Here is a 25888-nt window from a genome sequence, read left to right as displayed (position 1 = left end):
CCCTTCGTCCAGGTTCCTGGAGGACTCCGGAGAGGCTCGACCCCAGCTGGAACTCAGGGCGGGGGTTGGTGGTGTTGGGAAGACCCGCTGAAGTCTTATGTAAGTTATGGCACATATAGGGGGGAGGAAAAAGAACTAGCAAAAGAGCTAAATAATTCTAAAGCAAGCTAAGGAAGGAAATAATAAAGGTAACATCCAACATCAATAAGAATAGAAAAATAGAGAAAAATCAACAAAACCAATACTAGTTCCTATCAAAATCTCAGTAAATTTTTGCCAACAAATTTATTCTAAAATTTATATGGAAAGGCATAAGTTTGAGAATAGTTTAACGATCTTGAAAGAGAAGAATAAAATGGGAGCAATAATGCCAAGATTTACTGAAATAGCTACAATAATCAAAAGTGTGGTATTGGGACAGACACACAGATTGATGGGACAAAAGGGACAGCCCAGAAATAGACCCTGTTATGGACTGAATCCTATCTCCTCAAAATTGATAGGTTGAGGTCCTAATCCCCGATGTGACTATATTTAGAGACAGGACCTTTCAAGAGGTAGTTAAGGTTAAATGAAGTTTTAACAGTGGATCCCTGATCCCTCCTTTAGCGGCTTGATCTCCCAACCCTGAGATCATGACCTGAGCTGCAATCAAAAGTCGGATGCTTAACCGACTGAGCCACCCAGGTGCCTCAATGCAACGAAAGATTTAAAAGGTCTAGAATGTATTAAATATAAACAACAACAACCTCCCAAAGCTCTATAGTAAGAAAACCAAACAATCCAATTAGAGAATGGGCAAAAAAGAAGAACAGACATTTCACTGAAAAAAAGATAAATAAATGGCAAACACACACAAGAAAAATGTGGTCAACCTCTGGACCCATTAGGGAAATGCAGATTAAAACCACAATGAGCTATCAATACACATCTATCAGAATGTAAACATATCTAAAAGAAAAACAGCCACAACATCAAATGCTGGTGAGAATGAGAAGCCTGATGGTTCACATATTGCTGGTGAGAATATAAAATGGCACAGCCACTCTAGGAAACAGTTTGGAAGCTTCTTTAAAAAAAAAAAAAAAAATTAAACACGCAGGGGATCCCTGGGTGGCTCAGTTGGTTAAGAGTCTAAGAGTCTGACTTCAGCTCAGGTCTTCTCAGGGCCCTGGGATGAAGCAGTGTGTCAGGCTCCTCCCAAGCCCTGGGCAGGGAGTCTCCTCCCTTTCTCTCTTCCTGTCCTTCCCCTGGCTCATGCTGCACTCTCACTTTCTTTCTCTCTCTCTCAAATGAACAAATAAGTAAAATCTTCAAAAAGCAAAAAAAAAAAAAAAAAAAAAAAAACCACACAGAGCTAAACATGTAGGGCGCCCCGCTGGCTCAGTTGGTAGAGCATGTGATCTTGATCTTGGGGTTGTGAGTTTGAGCCCCATGTTGGATGTAGATATTATAAATAAAAAAAGTTAAGAAAATAAAAAAGAAAAGAAAAACTAAACATGCAGCTACCATATGATGAAACAATTTCACTCCTGGGTATTTACCCCAAGGAAATAGAAATCTATATTCATATAAAACTCTGTACAAAAATATTTATAGTACCTTTATTCATAATAGCCCCAAACTGGTAACAACCCAGATGTCTTTTACCAGGTGAATGGTTAAACAAACTATAGGGCACATTCAAATCATGGACTCAATTAAAAAACAAACAAAAACCCTCAACCAACCAAACAACAAAAATAGGCACAAACATACTGATACATAGGACAATTGGCTAAATTTCCAGGTAATTAATCAGGCTGAGTGAAAAACAGTTAATTCCCAAAGGTTACACACTCTATGATTCTATTTGTATATACTTCTTATGACAAAATTACAAAAATAGTGAACAAATTTAGTGATTGCCAGGGATCCATGATTAAGAAGGGGAGGCAGTGGAACGTAAGCAGGTGTGGCTTAGAAGGGCTCTCAGAGGGCTCTGAGATGATGGAACCATGTATCTTGACCGTGGTGGTGGTCTCCTGAGTCTACACATGTGATAAAATTGCACAGAACTAAATACACATGTATAAAGGAATACTTGTAAAGCTGGTTAACATCTGTACACGGCTGGAGAATTCTATCAATGCCAATTGCTTGGCTGTACTACGGTTTGGTTTTGCAGGAAGTTAACTATTGGGAGAAAATGGGTAGAGGCTATCTAGGATATTATCTCTTCAGTTGCATGTGAATCTACAATTATCTCAAAAGGCTTAAAAGCTTTCTACTCACTTGGAGTTAGTTTATATTTACTGAAAGAGATTTTAAAAATTTTATTTGGATACTTAAAGATCTATACATTATTTTTATTTTTAATTTATTTATTTTTAAAAATTTTATTTATTTATTGGACACACAGAGATCACAAGCAGGCAAAGAGGCAGGCAGAGAGAGAGGGGGAAGCAGGCTCCCCACTAAGCAGAAAGCCCAACGCAGGGCTTGATCCGAGGACCCCCAGATTATGACCTGAGCCGAAGGCAGAGAGGCGTAACCCACTGAGTCACCCAGGTGCCCCATACATTATTTTTATTAAAATTGAAGTAAATAAAAAATAAATCAAGGTGGTAGACAGATAAATGGCCACATATCGTACCACTCTCATGCTTCTAGACATTCCCCTTCCCAATGTCATTTTGTCATTTTTTGCATGAATGGAATCGTTTCTCAAACCCTTGAATTCAGGGTGGCAAGTGACCTGCTTTGGTCAATGGGATATTACTCAACACTGTGCAAACACGGGCTTGAAAAGTACCTACACGTCAATACTTGCTCTTCCTTGCTGTTATGAACTCTACTACAGTCGTGTGAAGAAGTCCAAGTTAGTCTTTGAGATGATGTGTGACAGATAACGCGGTTATCTCTACCTCCCCTGACAAGAGCCGGCACCCACAACCAGACATGTGAGACAGGCCGCTCTAGAGGGAACTACCCACAGCTAAGCTGCCAGAACTAGCCAGAAAACCCATAAATTCAGGAGCAGTTGTAAGTTAATTTTTGTTTTACTAATTTTGGTGGTAGCATGTTATGTATCACAAACTGATACATTTCCAAACATATAGTTTAACATTTTTTTGGTGGCATATATATGGCTAAAGAATATTCAAGAGCAAGACTCTGTTAACTGTGTACTAGTAAAAACATGATTAAATTTAAAGTCAAAGTTAAGGCTAAAATAAAAATGCTTTTATCATCACTCCAATATATAATAACTACTACAAAATCGAAGTCAGAATAATGCCATCTAACTGCTCTTACGAATCTCTATGCTGGCAAAACGAAACAGAAGGGACAGTTTTGTGTTTTTTTTGTTTTTTTTTTGTTTTGTTTTTTAAGATTTTATTTATTTGGGGCCCCTGGGTGGCTCAGTCAGTTAAGTTTCCGCCTTCGGCTCGAGTCATGATCTCTGGGTCCTGGGGTCGAGCCCCACATCAGGCTCCCTGCTCAGCAGGGAGTCTGCCTCTCCCTCTGCCTCCTGCTCCCCTGCTTGAGTGCTCTCTCTCTCTCTCTGTCTCTGTCAAATAAATAAAATCTTTAAAAAACAAAACAAAACAAAAAAACAAACAAAAAAGATTTTATTTATTTATTTGACAGACAGAGAGACCACAAGTAGGCAGAGAGACAAGAGAGAGAGGGGAGGAAGCAGGCTCCCCGCTGAGCAGAGAGCCCGATGTGGGGCTCGATCCCAAGACCCTAAGATCATGACCTGAGCCGAAGTCAGAGGCTTTAACCCACTGAGCCACCCAGGTGTCCCCAGAAGGGACAGTTCTTAAAAATAACAACAACCTGGAAAAAAGCTACTTCAAAGTAGAAAATAATTTATATGTTTTATGTGGTAAAACAACACGCTGCAATTTTTTATATAAATGAAAAACACAACACTGGAAAGTAAAGCTGTCAACACAGGAAACGTCATTTTGTCATTTTCAGTATTATGTTCAGAAACTGGCATGGCCCACCCCTAAAAATAAAACACTTTTCCCTCAAAGCATCTAAATAAATCTTCATGAAGCTAACTATTAGTAGAGACAGCATGACATTTTATTAATCTTAAAATTTAAAAATAAGAAATACAGAAGAATATTATTAAACTGTTGAGGCTTCAAATTCTAATGCCACTCTCTTAAAGTATTCTCAAGTTCCAAACTGTATACTGAGGGGAGTGATCAAAGTGAGAAAGTTTCCACAGTTCTTTTCCTGTTTTTCATTCCAATAACAATTGCCTCAAGGAGCTGGAAATGAGATACCTCCCTTTCCCATCCTGAAGCATCAATAATACGTACAGGTATATATGGAAACTTGTCACATTTATCTCCCTAGCCTGGCCAAAACATGTTTTTGTTTTCTTTTTGTAAAAATTAAACTTGCTCAAAACCCAGGTCAAATTTAAGATAAATTTCTTTGGAGTTTGGACATTCAAGATTTTGATGAACTGAAGTGGTTTTGTTTTGTTTTGGTTTTTTTTGAAGATTTTATTTATTTATTTATTTGACAGAGATCACAAGTAGGCAGAGAGGCAGGCAGAGAGAGAGGAGGAAGCAGGCTCCCTGCTGAGCAGAGAGCCCGACAAGGGGCTGGATCCCAGGACCCCGGGATCATGACCTGAGCCGAAGGCAGAGGCTTTAACCCACTGAGCCACCCAGGTGCCCCCAAGTGTTTTATTTTTGATGACAATGTACACTAACCCTTACTTTCCTGTTATCCTATTTGGTGGTTCCAAGAAAATCCTCACTAACAGTTTAAGATTTAAGATCCTTGCAGTACAGTAAAACCCTCTAATAATATTGTTGTAGGAACAGAGATGATGATGGTTGATGATGCTTTACTTATATAACCTCACTTGATTTTCGGAAGAATCACCTGAATTCAGAAGAATACATTTTATTTTTATTCCCATCATTTTATAGACAGGGGAAGTAAGGCTTAGGGAGATTAAGCATACAACTCACTCAAAACTTGAACCCCTAACCACTGTCTCACCTAAATAAAGTCACATGTTCGGGCACCTGGGTAGCTCAGTTGGTTAAGAGTCTGCCTTCCACTCTGGTCATTATCCCAGAATCCTGGGATCAAGCCCTGAATCAGGCTCCCTGCTCAGAAGATAATCTGCTTTTCCTTCTACCCCTCACTCCATACATGCGCGCTCGCTCGCTCTCTCTCTCTCATGAATAAATAAATAAAATCTTAAAAGAAAAAAGTCACGTTATTCTACCTCAATATTATGTTTTAGAACCATATTTTTAATTATGATGACTCAGAACACCCACGTTTCATCAAATAAGGAAATTTTCCCTTAATACCACATACTGCATTCTGCTTATTTCTTTCTTTTAAAATTCTGTGTTCATACAGAGGGGACATGAACTAACATTTATTTACATGTATTATACAATAAGAACTGTGCTGAGCAACTCAAATAACTCTGCCTTAGTTCTTACATTCTTCCAATGATGTACATTTAATTTTCCAGATGAGGAAACTGATCTGGTTTTTTAACCTCAGGAGGTTGTTTTCTTAAAGGCAAATGCCTAATCACTGAGACAGCTAGATCTGTACTCTGGTTTGCACAACTGAAAAGTCCTTGGGCTTTTTTGTCACCCTTCCCTGATACCTACCAGAGTATGGGAAGCATAATACTTTTTTTTTTAACTTTTTTTCAAAAGATTTTATTTATTTATCTACTTGAGAAAGAGCAAGAGTGAGCGACTACAAGCAGGGAGAGCAGCAGGGGCAGAGGCAGAGGGAGAAGCAGGCTCCCTGCTGATCAGGGAGTCTGATGTGGGTCTCGATCCCAGGACCCTGGGATCATGACCTGAGCTGAAGGCAGATGTTTTACCGACTGAGTCACCCAGGTGCCCCTGGAAAGAATAATACCTTGAGAAATATACATTTTATATACACCAGGTGAAACACAGCAACATCCTTTATGACTGCATATACCATACAGATCCACAAAATATTCAGAATTTCTTAAAGGTTTTATCATTCTTCAAAAAGTTTTCCTACACAAAGTAATAATTTATGAAGATATGACAAAATATTTCTGAAAATTAAGCTTCCATTCCAATTATTAATCCAAACAAATGAAAGATTATAAAAAAATAAAATGTTACAATGACAGCATACTACTACAAAGGTTAAAATATGGACTACATTTTCCTAAGACTTACCGCGATGTTTACAATTCCTAGCTAACGGTATCATAAGGGTGCCTGGGTGGCTCAGTCGATTAACTGTCTGCCTTTGGTGCAGGTCATGATCCCAGGGTCCTGGGATCGAGCCCCACATCAGGCTCTCTGCTTGGCAGGGAGCCTGCTTCCTCCTCTCTCTCTGCCTGTCACTCTGCCTACTTGTGATATCTATCTGTCAAATAAATAAATAAAATCTTAAAAAAAAAAAAGACCAGAATTAAGAGAAATTCTAACTTAAAAAAAAAAAAACACTGTCAAATTTCTTTTCAGACACCACAGAAATATTTATACAGTTTTGAAATTCATGTAAATATCTAGACTCTATGACTGAACACCAACCAGACTTAATCTCCATACGGAATTTTATAAACCTCTGAAATTAACTTACCGGCTTCATTGTCAATTGGAAACTCCCACAGCTTCCCCTCTTTGGTCCACTGGATCATCTCTGCAAAACCGTTCTGAAGGGGCTGTCCATTTACCATGGCCAACTGCTTCGCAAATTCCATGTCCCAAGGTGAAGGTGCTGTCTCTATAATAACATTTCCAAATAATCACAAGTCAATGTATATATCTTTATTTTTTAAAATGATATAATCAACTCTAAATTAGTAATACATTTCAGGCCCTGAGGATTAAAATAAACAGTATATAATGAAAGGTCACTCACTGAGAGCTAAAGCTAAAGGAAGATGACAAAAATCCTACAGTGACAATTCCTGCAAGCCTTAGCATTTACTATACTGCTGGGCAAGCAAGCCCTAAAATCTCACCATCCCCTCTACTGGAAAGAAAAAGGAATGTGTATTTTCTTTAAGAATGTTTTCATGAATGTGAGTAATTTTTTTTTTAAGATCTATTTATTTATTTTAGAGGTCCCTGGGTGGCTCAGTTGGTTAAGCATCTGCCTTCAGCTCGGGTCATGATCCCAGGATTCTGAGATCAAGCCCTACATTGGGCTCTCTGCTCAGTGGGGAGCCTGCTTCTCCCTCTCCCATTCCCCCTGCTTGTGTTCCCTCTCTCACTGTGTCTGTCACCGTCAAATAAATAAATAAAATCTTTGGAAAAAAAATATTTATTTATTTGAGAGAGAAAGAGAGGGAGAGACCACGTGTGCAAGAGAAGGAAGGGGGTAGGAAGAGAATCTTAAGCTATCCCTGAGCACAGAGCCTGCCAACCAGGGCTGGATCTCACGGCCCTACGCCAAAATCAAGAGTTGGATGCTTAAATGACTGAGCCACCAAGGTCTCCCATGAATGTATTTTTTACATAACATGTGACTTTAATATTTAAAGTCTAGCCTCTTTATCTTTATTTTTAGTCTGTCAAGATAAGTCACAATATACTACTATTAATGACCAAAGAAATTAAATTAACATAATAATGAAACTACTAAAGGATGAGGAGCACTGACTCTGCTAATGCTTTTTATGCATTAGTTCATCTCATCCTCACAACCAACTCAATGAGTAAGTTCATATAAGGTTAGCTTATGACCACCATCATATAACATTTCAATTATTTATTTGCTTTGGAAATTGAAGACATCTTTCAAGAATGAATCCTATTTCCACCAGTCACTGCTGGTGGGAATGTAAAATGGTACAACCTCTCTGAAAAATAGTTTGGCAGTTTCTTAAAAAGTTAAAAATACACTTAGCATACAATTTCACTACTAGATATTTACCCAAAACAAAACTATGTCTACACACAGACTTGTATGTGACAGTTCATGGACAAACCACACCTATGCTTAATTAGCCACATTTACAGAATAATCATTAACAGGGGCGCCTGGGTGGCTCAGTGGGTTAAGCCGCTGCCTTCTGCTCAGGTCATGATCCCAGGGTCCTGGGATCGAGCACCGCATCGGGCTCTCTGCGTGGCAGGGAGTCTGCTTCCACCCTCTCACTCTGCCTGCCTCTCTGCCTACTTGTGATCTCTCTCTGTCAAATAAATAAATAAAATCTTAAAAAAAAATAATCATAACAGCAAAATAATTATCAGTCACATTTTATAGATTTATTCAATAGGCAATGATCAGCCCATGTCTTTTCGGTGATGACAATCATCACCACCATCATCACTGTCATTGCTAACGGCTGCAACTATGTCCTGAATGTCAACTGTGGTTTTGGCACTGTGCCTGACACTTGAATTACATTACTTCATTTAATCCTTGCGAGGTAGGCATTAGCCCTATTTTATAGATGGAGAACGGGAAACTCAGAGAAGTTAGTATGACAGAATCTGAATTTGAATAATCCACATCTATCAAATACCAAAATTCCTTCCATTACGCTATATTACCTCTCAGTTCTAAATTACTGCAGGGTAAGTAGAAAGGTCTATGACTACATCCTTTGCAGCAGTGGAACGAACCTGGAGGGAAGCAAAATGTGGGAATCATGGGACAAAAGAACTCATTCATTCTGTCAATAATTACTGAATGCCAACTATACATCAGCATTACTTTAAGTGGGAGAGAGACAGCCGTGAATAAAAACCGAATTGAAGTTTGTACACGGTTGATATTATACTTAACTGGGAACAAAAGACATTCTTTAGACTCGATCAAGTATAACTTATTAAAACAGTACCTTCATTGAATTTTTAAAAAATTTTACTTACTTATTCTTACTTAATCTAGAGAGAGAGAGAACAGGGGGAGGAACAGAGGGAGAGAGACAAGCAAACCCCCTGCAACTTGGGACACATCAGGCTCCATCCCACCTTGAAATCATGACCTGAGCTGAAACCAAGAGTGGGATGCTTAACCAACTGAACTACCCAGGCGCCCCCTAGGGTAAATGTTAATAAATTTACCTTATGAGAGTACAATCATTTTATATTTTTTATAGAATACATAAAACTTCAGTGCTTCTTTGCCAGCTAATTTCAGGTTTAAGAAACAAGATTTCTGATTTTAAATAGCAAGCTGGCTCCTTCAAGAATCCAAGTGCCTCTGCTGGCTGTTCATTAGGTGGACAACCGCAGCTGCCCTGACAATAAATGCCCTTTTTAAAAATTTCTTTTCAGCATAACAGAATAGTTTGTGTACCACACCCAGTGCTCCATGCAATACATGCCCTCCATACTAGCCACCACCTGGCTCCCCCAACCTCCCACCCACGGCCCCTTCAAAATCCTCAGATTGTTTTCCAGAGTCCATAGTCTCTCATGGTTCATCTCCCCTTTCAATTTCCCTCAAGTCCCTTCTCCTCTCTATCTCCCTATGTCCTCCATGTTATTTGTTATGCTACACAAATAAGTGAAACCATATGGTAATTGACTGTCTGCTTGACTTATTTCACTCAGCATAATCTCTTCCAGTCCTGTTCATGTTGACACAAAAGTTGGGTATTCATCCTTTCTGATGGAGGCATACTCCATAGTGTATATGGACCACATCTTCCTTATCCATTTGTCTGTAGAAGGGCATCTTGGTTCTTTCCACAGTTTAGCGACCATGGCCACTGCTGCTATAAACATTGGGGTACAGATGGCCCTTCTTTTCACTACATCTGTATCTTTGGGGTAAATACCCAGGAGTGCAATTGCAGGGTCATAGGGAAGCTCTATTTTTAATTTCTTGAGGAATCTCCACACCGTTCTCCAAAGAGGCTGCACCAACTTGCATTCCCACTAAGTGCAAGAGGGTTCCCCTCTCTCCACATCCTATCCCAACAAACGTTGTTTCCTGTATTGCTAATTTTGGCCATTCAAACTGGTGTAAGGTGGTATCTCAATGTGGTTTTAATTTGAATCTCCCTGATAGCTAGTGATGATGAACATTTTACATATGTCTGATAGCCATTTGTATGTCTTCATTGGAGAAGTGTCTGTTCATATCTTCTGCCCATTTTTTTTATATGATTGTTTTGTGTGTGTTGAGTTTGAGGAGTTCTTTATAGATCCTGGATATCAACCTTTTGTCTGTACTGTCATTTGCAAATATCTTCTCCCATTCCGTAGGTTGCCTCTTTATTTTGTTGACTGTTTCCTTTGCTGTGCAGAAGCTTTTGATCTTGATAAAGTCCCAAAAGTTTATTTTCCCTTTTGTTTCCTTTGCCTTTGGAGACATATCTTCAAAGAAGTTGTTGTGGCTGATATTGAAGAAGTTACTGCCTGTGTTCTCCTCTAGGATTCTAATCCACGTTGACCACATAAACCATGTAGACCACGCTGAGGTCTTTTATTCATTTCAAGTTTATCTTTGTGTACAGTGTAAGAGAATGGTCGAGTTTCATTCTTCTATATATAGCTGTCCAATTTTCCCAGCACCATTTATTGAAGAGACTTGTCTTTTTTCCATAGTATATTTTTTTCCTAATAAATGTCCTTTTTGATGCAAGTGTAACAGCTGCCACATCAATAGGGAAGAGGTGATCTATTCTCCAGGACCACACATTTTATTGTGCTTTTTTCAAGTAGCTTGTTAGAATCCTCTAAGTGAGTGTGTGTGTGTGTATGTGTGTGCGTGTATGTGCATTTTGTATTCCCCCCCCTTTTTTTAAAAGATTTTATTTATTTATTTGACAGAGATCACAAGTAGGCAGAGAAGCAGGCAGAGAGAGAGGGAAGCAGGCTCCCCGCTGAGCGGAGAGCCCCGAAATGGGGCTTAATCCCAGGACCCTGAGATCATGGCCTGAGCGGAAGGCAGAAGCTTAACCCAATGAGCCAACCAGGTGCCCCCCCCCCTTTTTATTAAGATAATCTCAGCAACCAATATGGGCCTTAAACCCACAACCCCAAGATCCAGTTACATGCTCTGAGATCTAAGCCAGCCAGATGCCCCTTGTACTTCCTGTCCATCATATAAGACAGAAAGCAATTTTCGCATTAAGTGCAGGCAAGTAGTTCTCTCAGTTTCTCCTTTAGCTTAAAAAGAACAAACACTGATTGAATTAACTCCTTGCCTCTATGGATTGATATTTCATAGCTCAATTTGTTCAAAAAAAGCATTTATTTAAAAAACATTTTTTTAAGCATTTATGATTTAAGGTAGTTAATTCCTACAATTCATCAGCCACTGGCTAGGTGTTGCTGGGTATAGAAAAATCAGTGAAACCCAGCCCCTATATCTAGCAATTTACTGAATAGTGGGAAAAATCAGATGTTTATATAAGTAACTATAATAGATTAAATGAGCCATTGGAGGCAGGCCACGGAACTTAAATATCAATTACAAAATTATCAAGCCCAAAAGCTAACTTATAATCTTTGGAAATGAAAGCCACTTGTAAGCTGAAGACCGTTTGTATTGAGCTTCCTGTTTATCTGAATTTATCAGTAAACCACACTTAATATCAAGCAAGAGGACACTCTTAGATCTCTTTTAATTAGACTTATATGGTGATTATGAAAGATTTGACCTCTTACCCAAAGGGATAAGTACATGGAACAAGGATGGCGTGTTTTAAAAAAAAAAACACGACCACCACAAATCTGCTAAATATATTTCCTGACTGCTCTTCTTCCCAGCTCCTAAACAATCACTAAGTCAAATCATTAAGTTCTACAAATACATCTCCCTTTTTTTTCTTTTTAATATTGTATTTATTTATTTGAGACTAAGGCAGAGGCTCAATGACTGAACCACCCAGGGTCCCCATCTACGCCCCCATCTCCTCTTCTAGATAGCAAGCTGCCTCAGGGCAGAAACCAGTTTATCTTTTGTAATAACATAGTTGCAAATAGAGGGTGACAGTTAATGTTCTAACCCAAATCAGTAGCCAACTGCTAGCTCTGGATTTAAGAAGGTGGTAGTAAATACCTCCCACTGTCTCACAGAATGCAGCATTTCAAGGCAGGAATCTGGCCAAGACTAGCAATGGCAACAATTACATTCATAAGCAGGATCCAGGCCAACGACAGGACAGATTATTAAAATACCTCACATTGAGCAATCAAAACATTAAGGACTTTTTTTTTAAAGATGGAATGTTTCTACACCTGAGAAATCATGTTCTTAACAAACCTGTTTCAGGTGCCTCTTCGGTAACTGCCTTAAGGTCAAAAATATTAAGTCTCTTCCTTTTGAGCATATTTTTCCTAGGACTGAAAAAGAAAAAACAATTTAACTTAATATTTTTACAATGGTCAACAAAAAATTGAGAAAACTATTCTATTATTAACATTTGTAAAGATTTTATTTATTTATTTGACAGAGAGAGAGAGACACAGCGAGAGAGGGAACAGAAGCAGGGGGAGTGGGAGAGAGAGAAGCAGGCTTCCCTTCCCACCAAGCAGGGTGCCCAATGTGGGGCTCAATCCCAGAACCCTGGGATCATGATCTGAGCCAAAGCAGATGCTCAATGATTGAGCCACCCAGGCTCCCTTAAGAAAACTATTTTATATGAAATACTCAATGTAGAAATTAAAAGTAATTCCACTGGGGTGCCTGGGTGGCTTAGGTCATGAATCCAGGGTCCAGAATGAGCTCTGCAGCAGGCTCCCTGCTCAGCGGGAAAGCTATTAAAATATGCTAAATTAAAAGTTGTTAAAGTCAACAGTTGTCTTAGTTTAAGGGCAGAAAATACTGCATGTTTAATTACAAACTATAATTATAAAAGATGGCACAGATAAATCAAAACATTCCCACTTATAAAGCAATCACTCTGTAATTTTAACATAATGATTAACTTTACCTAACATTTAAAATTAACTATTAAAATTAATGTCAGAGAGTTAATAGGTAACTTTTCCTTGTATATTTTAATCAACTGCTTTATTCATCAATTCACATTCATACTTGAATAAATTTACTGGGAGATTAAAAACCAGTTCAAAACTGGATAATCAGTTTTAATATAATTTTGAATTCTTGGGGCACCTTGTTGGCTCAGTCAGTTAACTGTCTGCCTTTGGCTCAGGTCATGATCTCGGGGTCCTGGGATTGAGTCCCCCCACATTGGGCTCCCTGCTCAGTGAGGAGCCTGCTTCTGTATCTCAAATAATAAATAAAATAAATAAAATCTTTAAAATTTTTAAAATTCTTTTCTGAATCAAATTTTTTTTATGAAATCACATTAACTGAAAATATTCAACTACCATATTGAAATTAGATAAAGTAATCTCAAATCACTTAAGTTTTCCTTTAACAGATCCCCAAGTATTCTTAAACAGAGGTATTTACGCTCTCCAACTATTTTCAGTGCTTTTGGGTCCCTCTCCCCACCTGCACGCCCTCACTTTGCATCAGGTTAACAGGCTGATGGATTAAGGTAACTCACAGCAAACAGGGAATGACTTGGTAAAGTATGGAATTTTAGAATGTACTAAAGAGGAAGGGAAGGGAACAGACATTTGCTGTGCATCTACTATATATAGTTGGCACACTCCTTTCCTATTTTTCAAGAAAGCCATTTAAGTCAGGCTTCAGTTTCAGCATTTTATAGAAGGGGACATGGAATGACAAGGCTATAAAAGTTGCCCCAGTCCCAGAATTAGTCATTGGCATAATGCCAAGATTGTGAGACAGGCCAGAATGACTCCAAAGCCAGTGTTCTGTGCCTCACCCCTCTCAGATGTCTCTTCCTGAAGGAATTAACCCAAGGTGTATCTGTGGTAACTACCTAGTCCCGGATTGTCTCAGGCTGTCCCATGACAGAGCAGGGTAAAAATCTGGTATCCCATCACTCCTCTCCCTTACTCTAGAGTCCTTCAGTCAGTTTAACACAGTCATTATATGCACATAAACAACTGTCCTACTTTTTAGCTTCTCCCTTACCACTTTCTAAGAATTTTTTTTTGACAGACACACACATGTGTTGGCGGCGGCGGGGGTGGGGGGCTGGAAGGAGGAAGAAGAGAGAGGGAGAAGGAGTGAAAGAATCCTAAGCAGGCTCATCTCACATCCCGGAGATCATGACCTGAGCTAAAATCAAAAGTCAGACACTTAACCAACTGAGCCACCCAGGTGCCCTGCCACCTTCTAATTTTTAATGATGACTAATATCACCAAGAATCAAACTATGATATAGCATTCTGATGTAGTTTTGTGGAATCACTTCAAAGATGACTGATTCAAACAAGACTGAAATTATATATATATATATATTTTTTTTCTTTTTTTTTTAAAGTAAGCTCTATGCCCACCACAGGGCTTGAACTCACAACCCCCAGAAATTAAGAGTTGCATACTCTACTGACTGAGCCAGCCAGGCACCCCTGAAATTAAATATTTTGAGGAATCTTAAGTAAAACTCCAAGTATACATTATACTCTATCCAACATGTCATAGGCATAAAATCATTCTCTAAATCGTAACTTCTTGAACTTGATTTGTTAACAGCTGACTATCTTTTACAATCTTCCTATACAAATCAGTAGTTTAACTTCTGATTAACTTGCTGGGATTATACTTAAAAGAAAATCCAAAGAATACATAACATGTCAAAAACACTCACTGTAAGCTCCCCCTTCTATCAAGATCAGTTAGTTTTTGTTAGAGCATACTAAATATCTGGTTTCCCCTCCCCAAATATTACTTCATGGGCTTGAAGGAGAGAAAACAGAAACTTTCTGTAAATACAGACAGCTTTTTATTATAAAATAATTACATAAGGCATGGCTTAGCATCTTTAAGTCTGCAAATCACCAAATTCAAATTGCCACAAATAATCTACCACCTTAAGGTATTATAATGGATCTTTCATTCTTTCTTTTTTTTTTTTATGGTGGATTATTTCTCTAGGGTATGAATAATGATAATTACATAGAGATAGAAAAGTTAAATATACTGTTATGTACATATCAGAATGAAAAATAATGCTTCTCACAAGTGCTCATTTGTTCAGAATTCAATCAGTTCCACTTACCTAAAATCAGGAGACCTCCACTCATCATGGATAAATAGGAGGCAGGGCCCAATGTGATTAATGGTATAGAAAAGCACAAGACTACTTAACCTAGAACATCCGTTTCCTCTATAGGAAATGGTACATGCAGGGTGAGAAGAGAGATATAAATGCATCCATAATGCTCAAATACCTATCATCAGTAACATGCACAGAATAAAGTAAATCTACAGAGAAACAAATAAAACTAACAAAACCACAAGACTACTTAACCTAGAACATCCGTTTCCTCTATAGGAAATGGTACATGCAGGATGAGAAGAGAGATAATAAATGCATCCATAATGCTCAAATACCTATCATCAGTAACATGCACAGAATAAAGTAAATCTACAGAGAAACAAATAAAACTAACAAAACCAAACAGACTGCAAAGCCTGAGTACCTTTTCTTAAGATCATCAGTCTTCTGTCCCATGAAACTGTCAGTTCCTTCATCAAAATGAATTTGATGCACTGGTCTTGTACTAACTCTACCTGTGGCAGATTTGGCAACTTTCATATCTGGTATTACATTACTGACGCTGAAATAAGAAAAAGGTCAAGTGTATTAGAAACTGTAGCTACAGGACAGTAATAAACTTTCTTATACACGAGATTCCTATTATTTAATTCATATTTCACTTCCATGCACTATAACAGCACAAAGCATTATGTTTAAATGAAAGATTTTATGTCACATGTTAATTCACATCCCACAGACCACTAAGATTTATATTTCTTTTTGAAATACAACTTTTGAAGGTATTCTTCAGAAATGTTCATTTAAAACATAAAAGTGTCACTTTGATGTGACACTATTAAAAAAAAGTGTCACTTATGAAACAGTATCAGACATCTGAAGTAGTATATCAACTTCAAACCTGGCATAAAATAATGAGATGAGAGGCAGAGTGAGGTGGTGTCAGCTAAAACATAAGGATAAGAGTAAAGGTGAAGGAAACAGGCCTGAAGATGATCATACTGTACATAAGACCAGCAAAGTATTTAACAGGAAAAAATTAATATTCTCAGAGAAACCATGTTATTCTTACACTTGTTTTTAATCACAGTACTGAATTTATCATTTCTTTTTCAGGGACAAGAAATCGTGTAACTTCGCAAAAGAAAATTTTTAACCATTCCATTGATCTTTGAAAGACTGCAATCTTACTTAACATGTCAGTTAAAAAAAAAATTACTAATATTCCACCTATGAGAAATATTTAATGTCTAAATTGATATACTGTGCACCTTATTCACCAGTCACAGGAAAAGAATCTATTTTGAAAATAGATTGTGTTGGTAATGTGTGATGTGACACTATTAAAAAAAAAGTGTCACTTATGAAACAGTATCAGACATCTGAAGTAGTACTATCAACTTCAAACCTGGCATAAAATAATGAGATGAACTATTTGATTCGACAGAACTATTTGATTCACTAACCTAAGTTCAGTTCTTTCTCCATCTTTCTGTGCCTTTGAGAACTCCTCATGCTGCTGCAGTTGCCTGAGCAGCTCTGTCTTGGTTGTCTGCTTATCAAAACGGAGAAAATCTGCATCAGCAGATGCTGCTGCTTCCAACTCAGGACCCACGGACTTGGTTCTAACAAAGAAAATGAAAAACAAGAGAAAAAAAAAAAGGCATTACCTATTATGCCGTTAGTTTAGTGGAAAGTAAAGTGATTCTTTTCCAGAAAAAACTTTTTTTGTCATTCAAAAAATCCATTTCTGACAAAAATCAATAATTTTTAAATATTTGGCTTTTTTAAAGGAGGCACCACACCCAGCCTGGGGCTCAAACTCAGGACCCTGAGAGTCAAGATCAAGAGTCACATGCTCAATCCACAGAGCCACCCAGTGCCCTAGGTAAAGCTTTTTTGTTTTTAAGATTTTCTTGATTTATTTGACAGAAAGATACAGCAAGAGACGGAACACAGTCGGGAGTACTGGGAGAGGGAGAAGCAGGCTTCACACCAAGCAAGGAGCCTGATGAAGGGCTGGATCCCAGGACACTCAGATCAGGACCTGAAGGCAGACACCTAACAACTGAGTCACCCAGGCGCCCCAGTATTGGTTTTATATAAACTTTAAAATGTCAAAAGTTGAAGGTAATGGATACTTGTTGAAGCACAATAGTAACTCAGAACAACACATTAAAGTAATATATTAAAGTATAAATTAAGCACAATACTAACTCAGAACATATTAAGTTAAATATGTATTTTATATATATATATTTATGTAATGGGTAAAGGAGAGGGGTGGGGAAAAAAAGAGTGGCGGTTATAGTTCACTGGATTTTTAGATGCCAATTTATTTCAGAAACTATATATATTGCAAGCCAATATTAAAGTAGCTAAATCTCTTCACATATCATGATGGATATAGTACTCAGCTCATGCTATTCACATGAATGCAACAATGAAAAGTTGGATTAAAAAACAAAGGGATGGTCGGTAATACTCCTTTTATACAACTTCTGGAACACGACTGGGATTAGTAAAGCATTCTGTGCTGCCCACACCATCTCAGCTTCCCTCCGCTAAACTGGAATTGCATGCTTGGTGAACAAGCTTCGTGGTGGCAGAACTTCGGGGTTTAACGCCAGTATCGGTGCAGTGTGAGTACTTTAAATGACGAATCAAAGAAAAAATGGAGGCAGGAATGAGACCGTTATAGTCTCGGGAAGTTAAAAAAAAAAAAAAAAAGAAAAAAGGAGTGGGTGAGACAACTTTGCTTCTGGAGCCCGGACTGAATGGGGGGAGGCGTGGCGGAGCGCTCGGGACAGGAGCCAACCTTGGACCCCGAGCTCTGTTTCTCACCCCGTTATGACCTTGGGCAAGTCATTTTAGCTGTCTGGGATTTCCCGTTCCTCAGCTTTACAGCAACGGCCTCTGAGATCCCGCGGGCTGGAACATCCACCCCAGGAAGCGGAGAAGGACCACTGAACGCCCCGGAGGTCGCCTTGACACCCGCAGGGCCAACAGCGCCCCAATGCGGTACCTGACCGTTCCGTGCGGAGCACCGAGTAGCACAATCGCAGCCTCTGAGCCTCCAGAGCATAAAGGGAAGCGGGAGAGAGGGCGCAGAGGTAGGAACGCGGAGACCCTCGGAAACACCGCCAAGACACAAACGCAACTGGGAGCAGAAACGATCAGGCCGTCCCTCTGCCAAACACGTCCCCCGCTCTCTCTTTCCGTTCCGCCGCCTGGTGCGTTCCTTCCCTTCACGTTCCGGTGGGCAACAGGGGCCTGTAACTGAGTTCCGGCCTCGGCCGCGACCCGGCCCTGTCAGCGGCGTCAGGGCGATTCTAGTGGCCTAGGTGGAGTGGATGCCTGAGTTCAGCTAAGATGCGCCGGCTCAGGCATCAGGACCAGCGCGGGAGAGGAAGAGAGTGGAGGAAGCGATCTAGTGTGCAATACTACTTTGAGGGGCGGGGAAGAGGCGGAGAACTGACCCCACTGGGCGCTGTCTGGGGGAGAAGGTGCACAGCGTTCATCACATTCTCAGAATGGCCCCTGGCCACAAGGTTAAAAAAGAAAAATTCCCCTGGAACATAGAAATTAGTATTTCTTTTCAGGCTCTGTTCTTGATGTAGCGTCAAAACATGAGACGGGTATGTTTCTTCGCCCGCCCTCCACCCCAAAATTGTTTCAGAGAGAAAAATGAGCAAGAGAAAGGCCTGGCTTCGTCCTGCCCTTGAGGAAGGCCACGAAGGCTGAACGAGGGGGGTCAGACCTCGGCGTGCATGAGCAGAATCCCCGGCAGAAGGCCGGCTGGTAGGTCACGCGCGAACCTCTGGACTGCACTTGCATGGTGGCCGCCCAAGGCTGACGTCAATTTTCCCTACCGTTTCAAGAGGGACTCAAGATTGGTGGCGAGGGTTCTGTAAACGGAAATACAGAAAAGCGTAGGAGTCATAAACACGTTGGGAAAATGTGCCTCATGAATTAGTAAGGACTGAAATTTACCCTAGCTCAACTTTCTTCCTTTCTTCTTCTTTTTTAAATTCTTAAATAAATTTTTGTAAGATTGATCGATTGATTTTAGAAAGACTGCAAGAGAGTACGGAGCAGGGAAAGGGGCAGAAGGAGATGATGTCTAAGCTGATTCCTGCTGAGTGCACAGCCAGAGGTGGGCCTCCATCCCAGGACCTTTGAGATCGGGACCTGCATCGAAACCAAAAGTCCAACGCTCAAAAGACTGAGCCACTCAGGCGGCGCAGACTCTCAACTACTGCTTTCCGAAAGAGGTCTTTAATGATTACCCTAGTTAAAATAGCCTCCTGTACCACCCAGTCCCAGTCTCTGGCAGGGATCCCTGTTGTCTACCAATCCCCATATGCCTCTTCCTCTGGAGTTTTCCCTCTTTGTGGCTACAGAAGAAACATTTCCCAGTCTTCCTTGCAGACAGGTACCTCTACATTTTATCAACAGAATGTGAATAGAAGTGATGTACCCATAAAAAAATGGGCACAAATTCCGCTAAAACTTTTCCACTTTCCTCCTAGTTGGAATACAGACAAGATTATAGGAGCTGAAGCAGCTAGGAGATGGAGAGATGAAGGCTTTCAGAGATAAAGGTGAGAGCCACCCTACCTCTGTCCCTTGCTGCCTCCTCCAGACTCTCACAGAGGAAGGGGGGAGGGGAACCCTTCCTTCTTGTTTAAATATATTTCTTAGTTTCTCTGTGACAGGTAGTCTAGATTGTATCTTAACTAAGGTACCCTCTATGCCAAAACCTTGTTTCATCTTCTACAGAGTACCACCAATGGAAATTTATCTCAAATTTATGTGCTTTTGTTATCTCACTCTGACAGAATGTGTGTTACATGAGGGAATGGACTTTGTCCTATTCACTGCTGCAGTTCTAGTTCCTAGAACCGTGCCTGTCATATGATAGATGCTCAAAAGTATTTGGGGGAATACATTAATTATTTCCAAGTACAAAATAGGTGCAGAGAGTTTAGGAAATTTGCCCAACTTCTTGCCGCTAATCAATGGCAGAGCTAGATTCAAACTCAAAACCACTTAACTCTGATATTCTTGTTCATCTTGGAATACCGAGATTCTAGCAAGAACCTAGGAGATTTTGGTTCAGGTGGTCTTCAGACAGAATTTTGAGATAAACTACAATCACAGTGTGGCTTACTTAGCTATTTATAACTCTCCATTCACTTAGGATACACATAAATACAAAGTGGTATAATTGGTGTACTATTAAAAGTGATGATCAGACTATTACTTCTGATGAACGTCAAAGTCCTAATGCTCAGCAAACAGAGCCAGACATAAGAGACCATACACTGTATGATTCTGCTTCCATAACAGTGTGAAGAAGACACAGCTAAAGGGAAGAAATCAGATCAAAAGTTACCAGGAAGTGGGGATGGAAGGAGGGGATTGGGTACAGCAGAACATGAGGGAACTTTTTATACTTATTGAAATACTCAGGGCATCTGGGTGGCTCAGTGGGCTAAGCCTCTGCCTTCGACTCAGGTCATGGTCTCAAGGTCCTGGGATTATGCCCCACATCGGGCTCTTTGCTTAGTGGGGAGCCTGCTTCCCCCTCTCTCTCTGCCTGCCTCTCTGCCTGCTTGTGATTTCTGTCTGTCAAATAAATAAATAAAATCTTAAAAAAAAAAACTTACTGAAAAAAAAAACAACTATATCTTGATTCTGGTGGGGGTCATGGCCTTTCACACTTACCAAAACTCAAGACTTGTACACCTAAAATGTGTGATTTTTACTGTATGTAAATGATATATCTCAGCAAAACTGATTTGAACAGAAAAGTTAATTAAAATAGTTAGAAATCTGCAATTATAAAATTGGTCACAAATTAAACCACAGGAGAAATTTAATATATCCTAAGAAAAAGAAAAGAAAAAACCTGTCCTTTGAAAAAATACAATTTGTGCAATGGTTGAAAGCAATCATTTATAAAAGCAATAAAAATGTAGCCTAAAAGTAGAAAATGTTTTTCCTCCTTCTTGTATTCTGCCATGGACTCACTAATCATTTTCTTCTCAGTGCCCCCTGAAATGCACTTTCTAGAACAATGTACCTTTGGCAAGAGGCAGCCAATCAACTGAAATAGGTCCGGATATCCATCAGGGACTTTGTCCTAAATGTCTCATGAAATTCTACACTAATTAACTCGACAAGCTTTCCATGTGTGGAAAAGGCAAAAATTATTCTATATTCCAGTTATCGATTGCTTTGTAACACACCACCCCAATACTTAATGGCTTAAAACAACAATTTATTCTCTCTCACAGTTCTGTGGTTCACTGGGTCGGGTTGGGCAGTTCCCCCTTGGGGTTAGTCATGTGGCTACAGTCAGTTTGCAGCTAGTCTGGATTGGATGTCTCGGATGTTAATCTCATTCACATATTTAATGGCACAGCTCGGATGGCTGGAAGACACGGGGCCTGGCGGAGTAATATTCTCTCTCTCTCTTGCTTCCTCTCTCTCCACGTGGCCTCTGAAGGGTAGCAAAATATGCCACCTTAAAATATATCACTTGGGTCATAAAGATCATTTTGACCTGTGGACATTTAAGATGCAAATACAAGTGGAGCTCTCCGCCCTCCCCCTATTTGCCTAAACGCAGGACATAAACTTTTGAAGGTGTTCCCCCTCCCTTCTCTACCAGGAAAGACAAGTTAAGCACTGGATACCGCTCTAGAAATGTCAGCCCAGAAATGGCACTAAAGGAATCCACATAAATAACTTTACTAACTATCCCTTAGTTTACATTAGACCCCCCACCATATATTTGCCTTTTTATGATTTGCTGCCCTAGAAACTGAAAAACCTTTGCCCTGCTCTTGTCACTTCCCTGAAAATTCACCACTGTTTTCTTAAGATGCTATAAAAGCCCCAATTCTAACCACCTCTTTGAATCACTCATCTCTGAGTGCTCTCAGACACAGAGATATGTGTGTGCGGCATATGCATTAATGAACTTCTATTTGTTTTTCTCTTGTTAAACTGTCTTCTGTTACTCTAATTTGAACCTAAGATGGGTAGAAGGAAAAGAGATCTTTCTCCTCCCCTGAACCTCCCTACCTGGCGAGCTTGGGCTTCCTTACAACGTAACATCTTAGAGCATTTGAGTTTTTTACATAGAGACCAACTTACCATATAGCCTTACCTACAGTGAGCATTCCATGAGGCCCAGAGTAACACTGCACAGCTTTTTAGAACCAGCACTGGAAATCACATAGTATCACTGCCGTGGTATTCCACTGGTAAAAATAAGCCATGAGGCCAGCCCAGATTCTAAGGAAAGGAACTGTACCTCCTCAGGACCCTAGGAGGAGTGGTTCGTAGGGCCCACCTTTGGAGACTTGCTCCCATCTCTCAGCAAACTTTTAACTACGTCCATTCACTGTACCAGCCACTCTGCTGTCTTGTTTTGTCTTTTTTTCTTTTTTAAATATCCAACTATTTTGATAATTGTTTAAGAACTCATTTCAGTTTATATAAAATATTACAAAGAAGTATCACATACATTATTTAATTTGGTCATTGTGATACTAATAGAGGAAGCCAGGACAAGGATTTTTATCATTTTTTAAAGATTTTATTTATTTATTTGAGAGAGAGAGCATGCAGAGGGAGAGGGAGAAGCAAACTCTCTGCTGAGTGGGGAGCCCAGTGCAGGGCTCCATCCCAGGATCAGGACCTGAGCCCAGGGTAGACGCCCCACTAGCTGAGCCACCCAGGTGACCCAGAGCAAGGATTTTTATCCTCGTTGTACCAACAAGAAAATGAGCCTCAGAGAAGTTCACAGAGTCACCCAAAGTCACGTGACTAGTAAGTGCCAACCCACAGCCTGCTGATTCCCAACCAGGGCTTTTCACTGGCTCTCATGCTGGCTCAATGGCATGTTTGTGTTTCACTGGCATCATTCCAGCCTGAATGTCAAAGTTCACTTGACAGCGTCCAAGTGCTGGTGTCGGCAAAACCATGCCTCTGAGGTTAGTGTGGTAAGACAAATTAAGAAAAAGCAAACAAAGCTTTAGGGAACTGCCCACTGGAGAGATTTTAGTGAGCCTGTGTTTCAGATGAAGATTATAGATATTGATTGTACTATTTTTTTAAAAAAAGGGCTTCTTCAAACTGATTTGATTTTGTTTATAAAATATGAGATAACCCTTTTGAATAAAGTAGCAATAAATTGGGGGGTCCCTGGGTGGTTCTGTTAGGTAAGTGTCTGCCTTCAGCTCAGGTCATGATCTCAACATCCTGCGATCACCACTCCACACCAACCTGCATCTCCCTTTGCCCCTCCCCTCCCATTTGTGCTGTCTCTCCCTCTCTCTCTCTCTTTTTTTCCTCAGTCTCTCAAATAAATAAATAAAATCTTTAAAAAGAAAAGTAGCAATAAATTTGCCATCATGCAATAACGTTAGAGATGATGCCAAGGTAACTTTTTTTTTTTTTTTTTTTGACAGAGAGAAAGACAGCAAGAGAGGGAACACAGCAGGGGGAGTGGGAGAGGGAGAAGCAGGTCTCCCACAGAACAGGGAGCCCGATGCAGGGCTCGATTCCAGGATCCTGGGGTCAAGACCTGAGCTGAAGGCAGACGCTTAATGACTGAGCCACCCAGGTGCCCCTGATGCCAAGGTGTCCTAAAATTATACATAGACAAGTCATGAATGTTCAAAGGATCACTGAAGAAAATATTAAGGTCTCAAATATTTTTATTTATTTATTATTTATTTAGAGAGCAGCAGGAGGGGCAGAAGGAGAAGGAGAAGAATCCCCACTGAACCGGAAGCCAGACACGGGGCTTGAACCCAGGACCCTGAGATCATGATCTGAGCCAAAATCAACAGTCAGACACTTAATGGACTGAATCACCCAGGTGCCCCAGGTTTCAAATATTTATACTGATGGTTCAAATATGTTTCAAATATTTATACTAATTGTTTAGCATTACTTCACAATGACAAGCAGATGTCGAAGTCAATAAAAAAGGGAGGATTTGCTGATGTATGTTAGAGAGTTAACTTCATGGAGCTCCTTACATCCTTAACACCTGGAGACAAACTGACATTGGGTCCAATACTATAAGCAGACAAAACTCTTTGAAGTTTGCCATGTGATATAGACCACCCACAAAGTTCACATAATTAAAGAAAAATAAACTCTAACATGTGTTTTTATACTATTTATATTTTAATCAAAAGCAAAGAAATGAAATCGAAATCGAAAAAGAAATCGAAAACAAGAAATGAAAAATTAAACAATCACACTAAAACTTCATAGCTCAGGGGGCACCTGGCTGGCTCAGTTGGTAGAGCACACAACTCCTGATCTCAGGGTTGCAAGTTCAAGCCCATGTTAGGTGTTGAGATTACTTAAAAATAAAATCTTAAACAATAGCAACAACATGGGGGCACCTGGGTGGCTCAGTCATTAGGTGTCTGCCTTCAGCTCAGGTTGTGATCCCAGGGTCCTGGTAACGAGCCCCGCTTCAGGCTCCCTGCTCAGCAGGAAGCCTGCATCTCCCTCTCCCACTCTCCCTGCTTGTATTCCCTCTCTTGGTGTGTGTTTCTCTGTCTAATAAATAAGTAAAATCTTTAAAAACAAAATAACAACACCTCTACAGAAGGTGCAATAGACACAGTAGAATGTGGTTGTTCTGGGATGTATATAGTGAAGGACCAGGCTCTGCCCAAGAAACTTTGGTCAAGTTTTCTTACCCTCTTTGGGTCTCAGATGCCTTATCTGTGGAAAGGGAATAGTAATGGTACCTACCTTCAAGGTGGCTATGAGGATTAAGTGGGTTAAGATGTGTTCAACTGCTTAGAACAGTGCCTAGCACACAATAAGCACTATAGAAGTGTTTGCTACTTTAACATTGAAAGACGAATGGTAATATCCTTTGAAAGTTTAAAAATTACAGAAGTTGTAAGGAAGACAACTTTGTTTTGTAATGAAACTTGTATGTTTAAGTAATCGTAGACATACAGAAAAGTTGCAAAAGTTGTACAAATATTTCCCGGACTACCCAAATGTTATCATTTTATCACATTTGTTTTTATAACTTTCATTTTCTTGCCTGTTATTTTTCCCAGAACACTTGAAAATAAGTTGCAGAGGGGCGCCTGGGTGGCTCAATGGTTAAGCCTCTGCTGTGGGTGCAGGTCAGGATCCCAGGGTCCTGGGTTCAAGCCAAGCTTCGGGCTCCCTGCTCAGCAGAAGTCTGATTCTCCCTCTCCTGCTCGTGTTCCCTCTCTTGCTGTATCTCTCTCTCTGCCAATAAATAAAAATAAAAATAAAATAAAATCTTTAAAAAAGTAAAAAAGAAAGAAGTTCGCAGAGATAATTCACTTTACCTCTAAATCATGTGAGGTTTATTTCCTCAAAAAGGGACATTATCAGGGCACCTGGGTGGCTCAGTGGGTTAAAGCCTCCACCTTTGGCTCAGGTCATGATCCCAGGGTCCTGGGATGGAGCCCTGCATCGGGCTTTCTGTTTATCGGGGAGCCTGCTTCCTGCCCTCTCTGTCTCTGCCTGCCTCTCTGCCTAGTTGTGATCTCTGTCACTCAAATAAATAAATAGAATCTTTAAAAAAGAAGGGGGGGATATTATCTTACATAAGTACAGTGCAATTATAAAATTAGGAAATTAACATCAATACAATACTATAATTCAATCTGCAGACCTTATTCATATTCCACCAACTGTCACAATGATGTCCTTTATAGCAAGAGCAAAATAAATTCTTTTCCTCATCCACGACCTGATCAGAGATCACAGGTTGCATTTAATTCCATGCCTCTTCATCTCCTTTGA

General features: G+C 39.9%; 1 protein-coding gene and 2 long non-coding RNA genes across 3 annotated transcripts in view; 1 reads left to right on the top strand and 2 right to left on the bottom strand.

Annotated features, from left to right (window-relative positions):
* LOC309857858 overlaps window positions 1–25888 on the bottom strand; it is a 60855-nt gene that overhangs the window by 14110 nt on the left and 20857 nt on the right. The window lies entirely within an intron of this gene.
* LOC309857859 lies at window positions 12–17267 on the top strand. The gene is made up of 3 exons (XR_014307944.1): window positions 12–99; window positions 16169–16250; window positions 16985–17267. It is a non-coding gene; the product is annotated as an uncharacterized lncRNA (long non-coding RNA).
* Window positions 3609–18352, bottom strand: LOC309857857 (small ribosomal subunit protein mS31-like). Its single transcript, XM_082750598.1, has 5 exons — window positions 18078–18352; window positions 15477–15614; window positions 12211–12284; window positions 6619–6762; window positions 3609–4899 (listed from the first exon to the last, which is right to left on the bottom strand). The coding sequence occupies exons 2-5, from the start codon at window positions 15590–15592 to the stop codon at window positions 4862–4864; spliced, it is 372 nt and encodes a 123-aa protein (XP_082606724.1). The 5' UTR covers window positions 15593–15614; window positions 18078–18352; the 3' UTR covers window positions 3609–4861.

Source organism: Mustela nivalis, assembly GCF_964662115.1.
Source record: "Mustela nivalis genome assembly, contig: HAP1_SCAFFOLD_1459, whole genome shotgun sequence".
NCBI classification, from domain to species: domain Eukaryota; kingdom Metazoa; phylum Chordata; class Mammalia; order Carnivora; family Mustelidae; genus Mustela; species Mustela nivalis.
Note: the sequence above shows the minus strand (reverse complement) of the source record. Positions and strands in the feature narration are given on the sequence as shown.

Bases quoted from the DNA above. Each gene is read 5' to 3' on its own strand.
- LOC309857857 (XM_082750598.1), bottom strand. From the start codon at position 15,592: ATGAAAGTTGCCAAATCTGCCACAGGTAGAGTTAGTACAAGACCAGTG. The intron at 6,763-12,210 runs GTTTGTTAAGAA...ATGTTATTATAG, and splicing joins CGAAGAGGCACCTGAAACAG to AGACAGCACCTTCACCTTGG. The intron at 4,900-6,618 runs GTAAGTTAATTT...TTCTGAATTCAG, and splicing joins TCCAATTGACAATGAAGCCG to GTGATTCTTCCGAAAATCAA.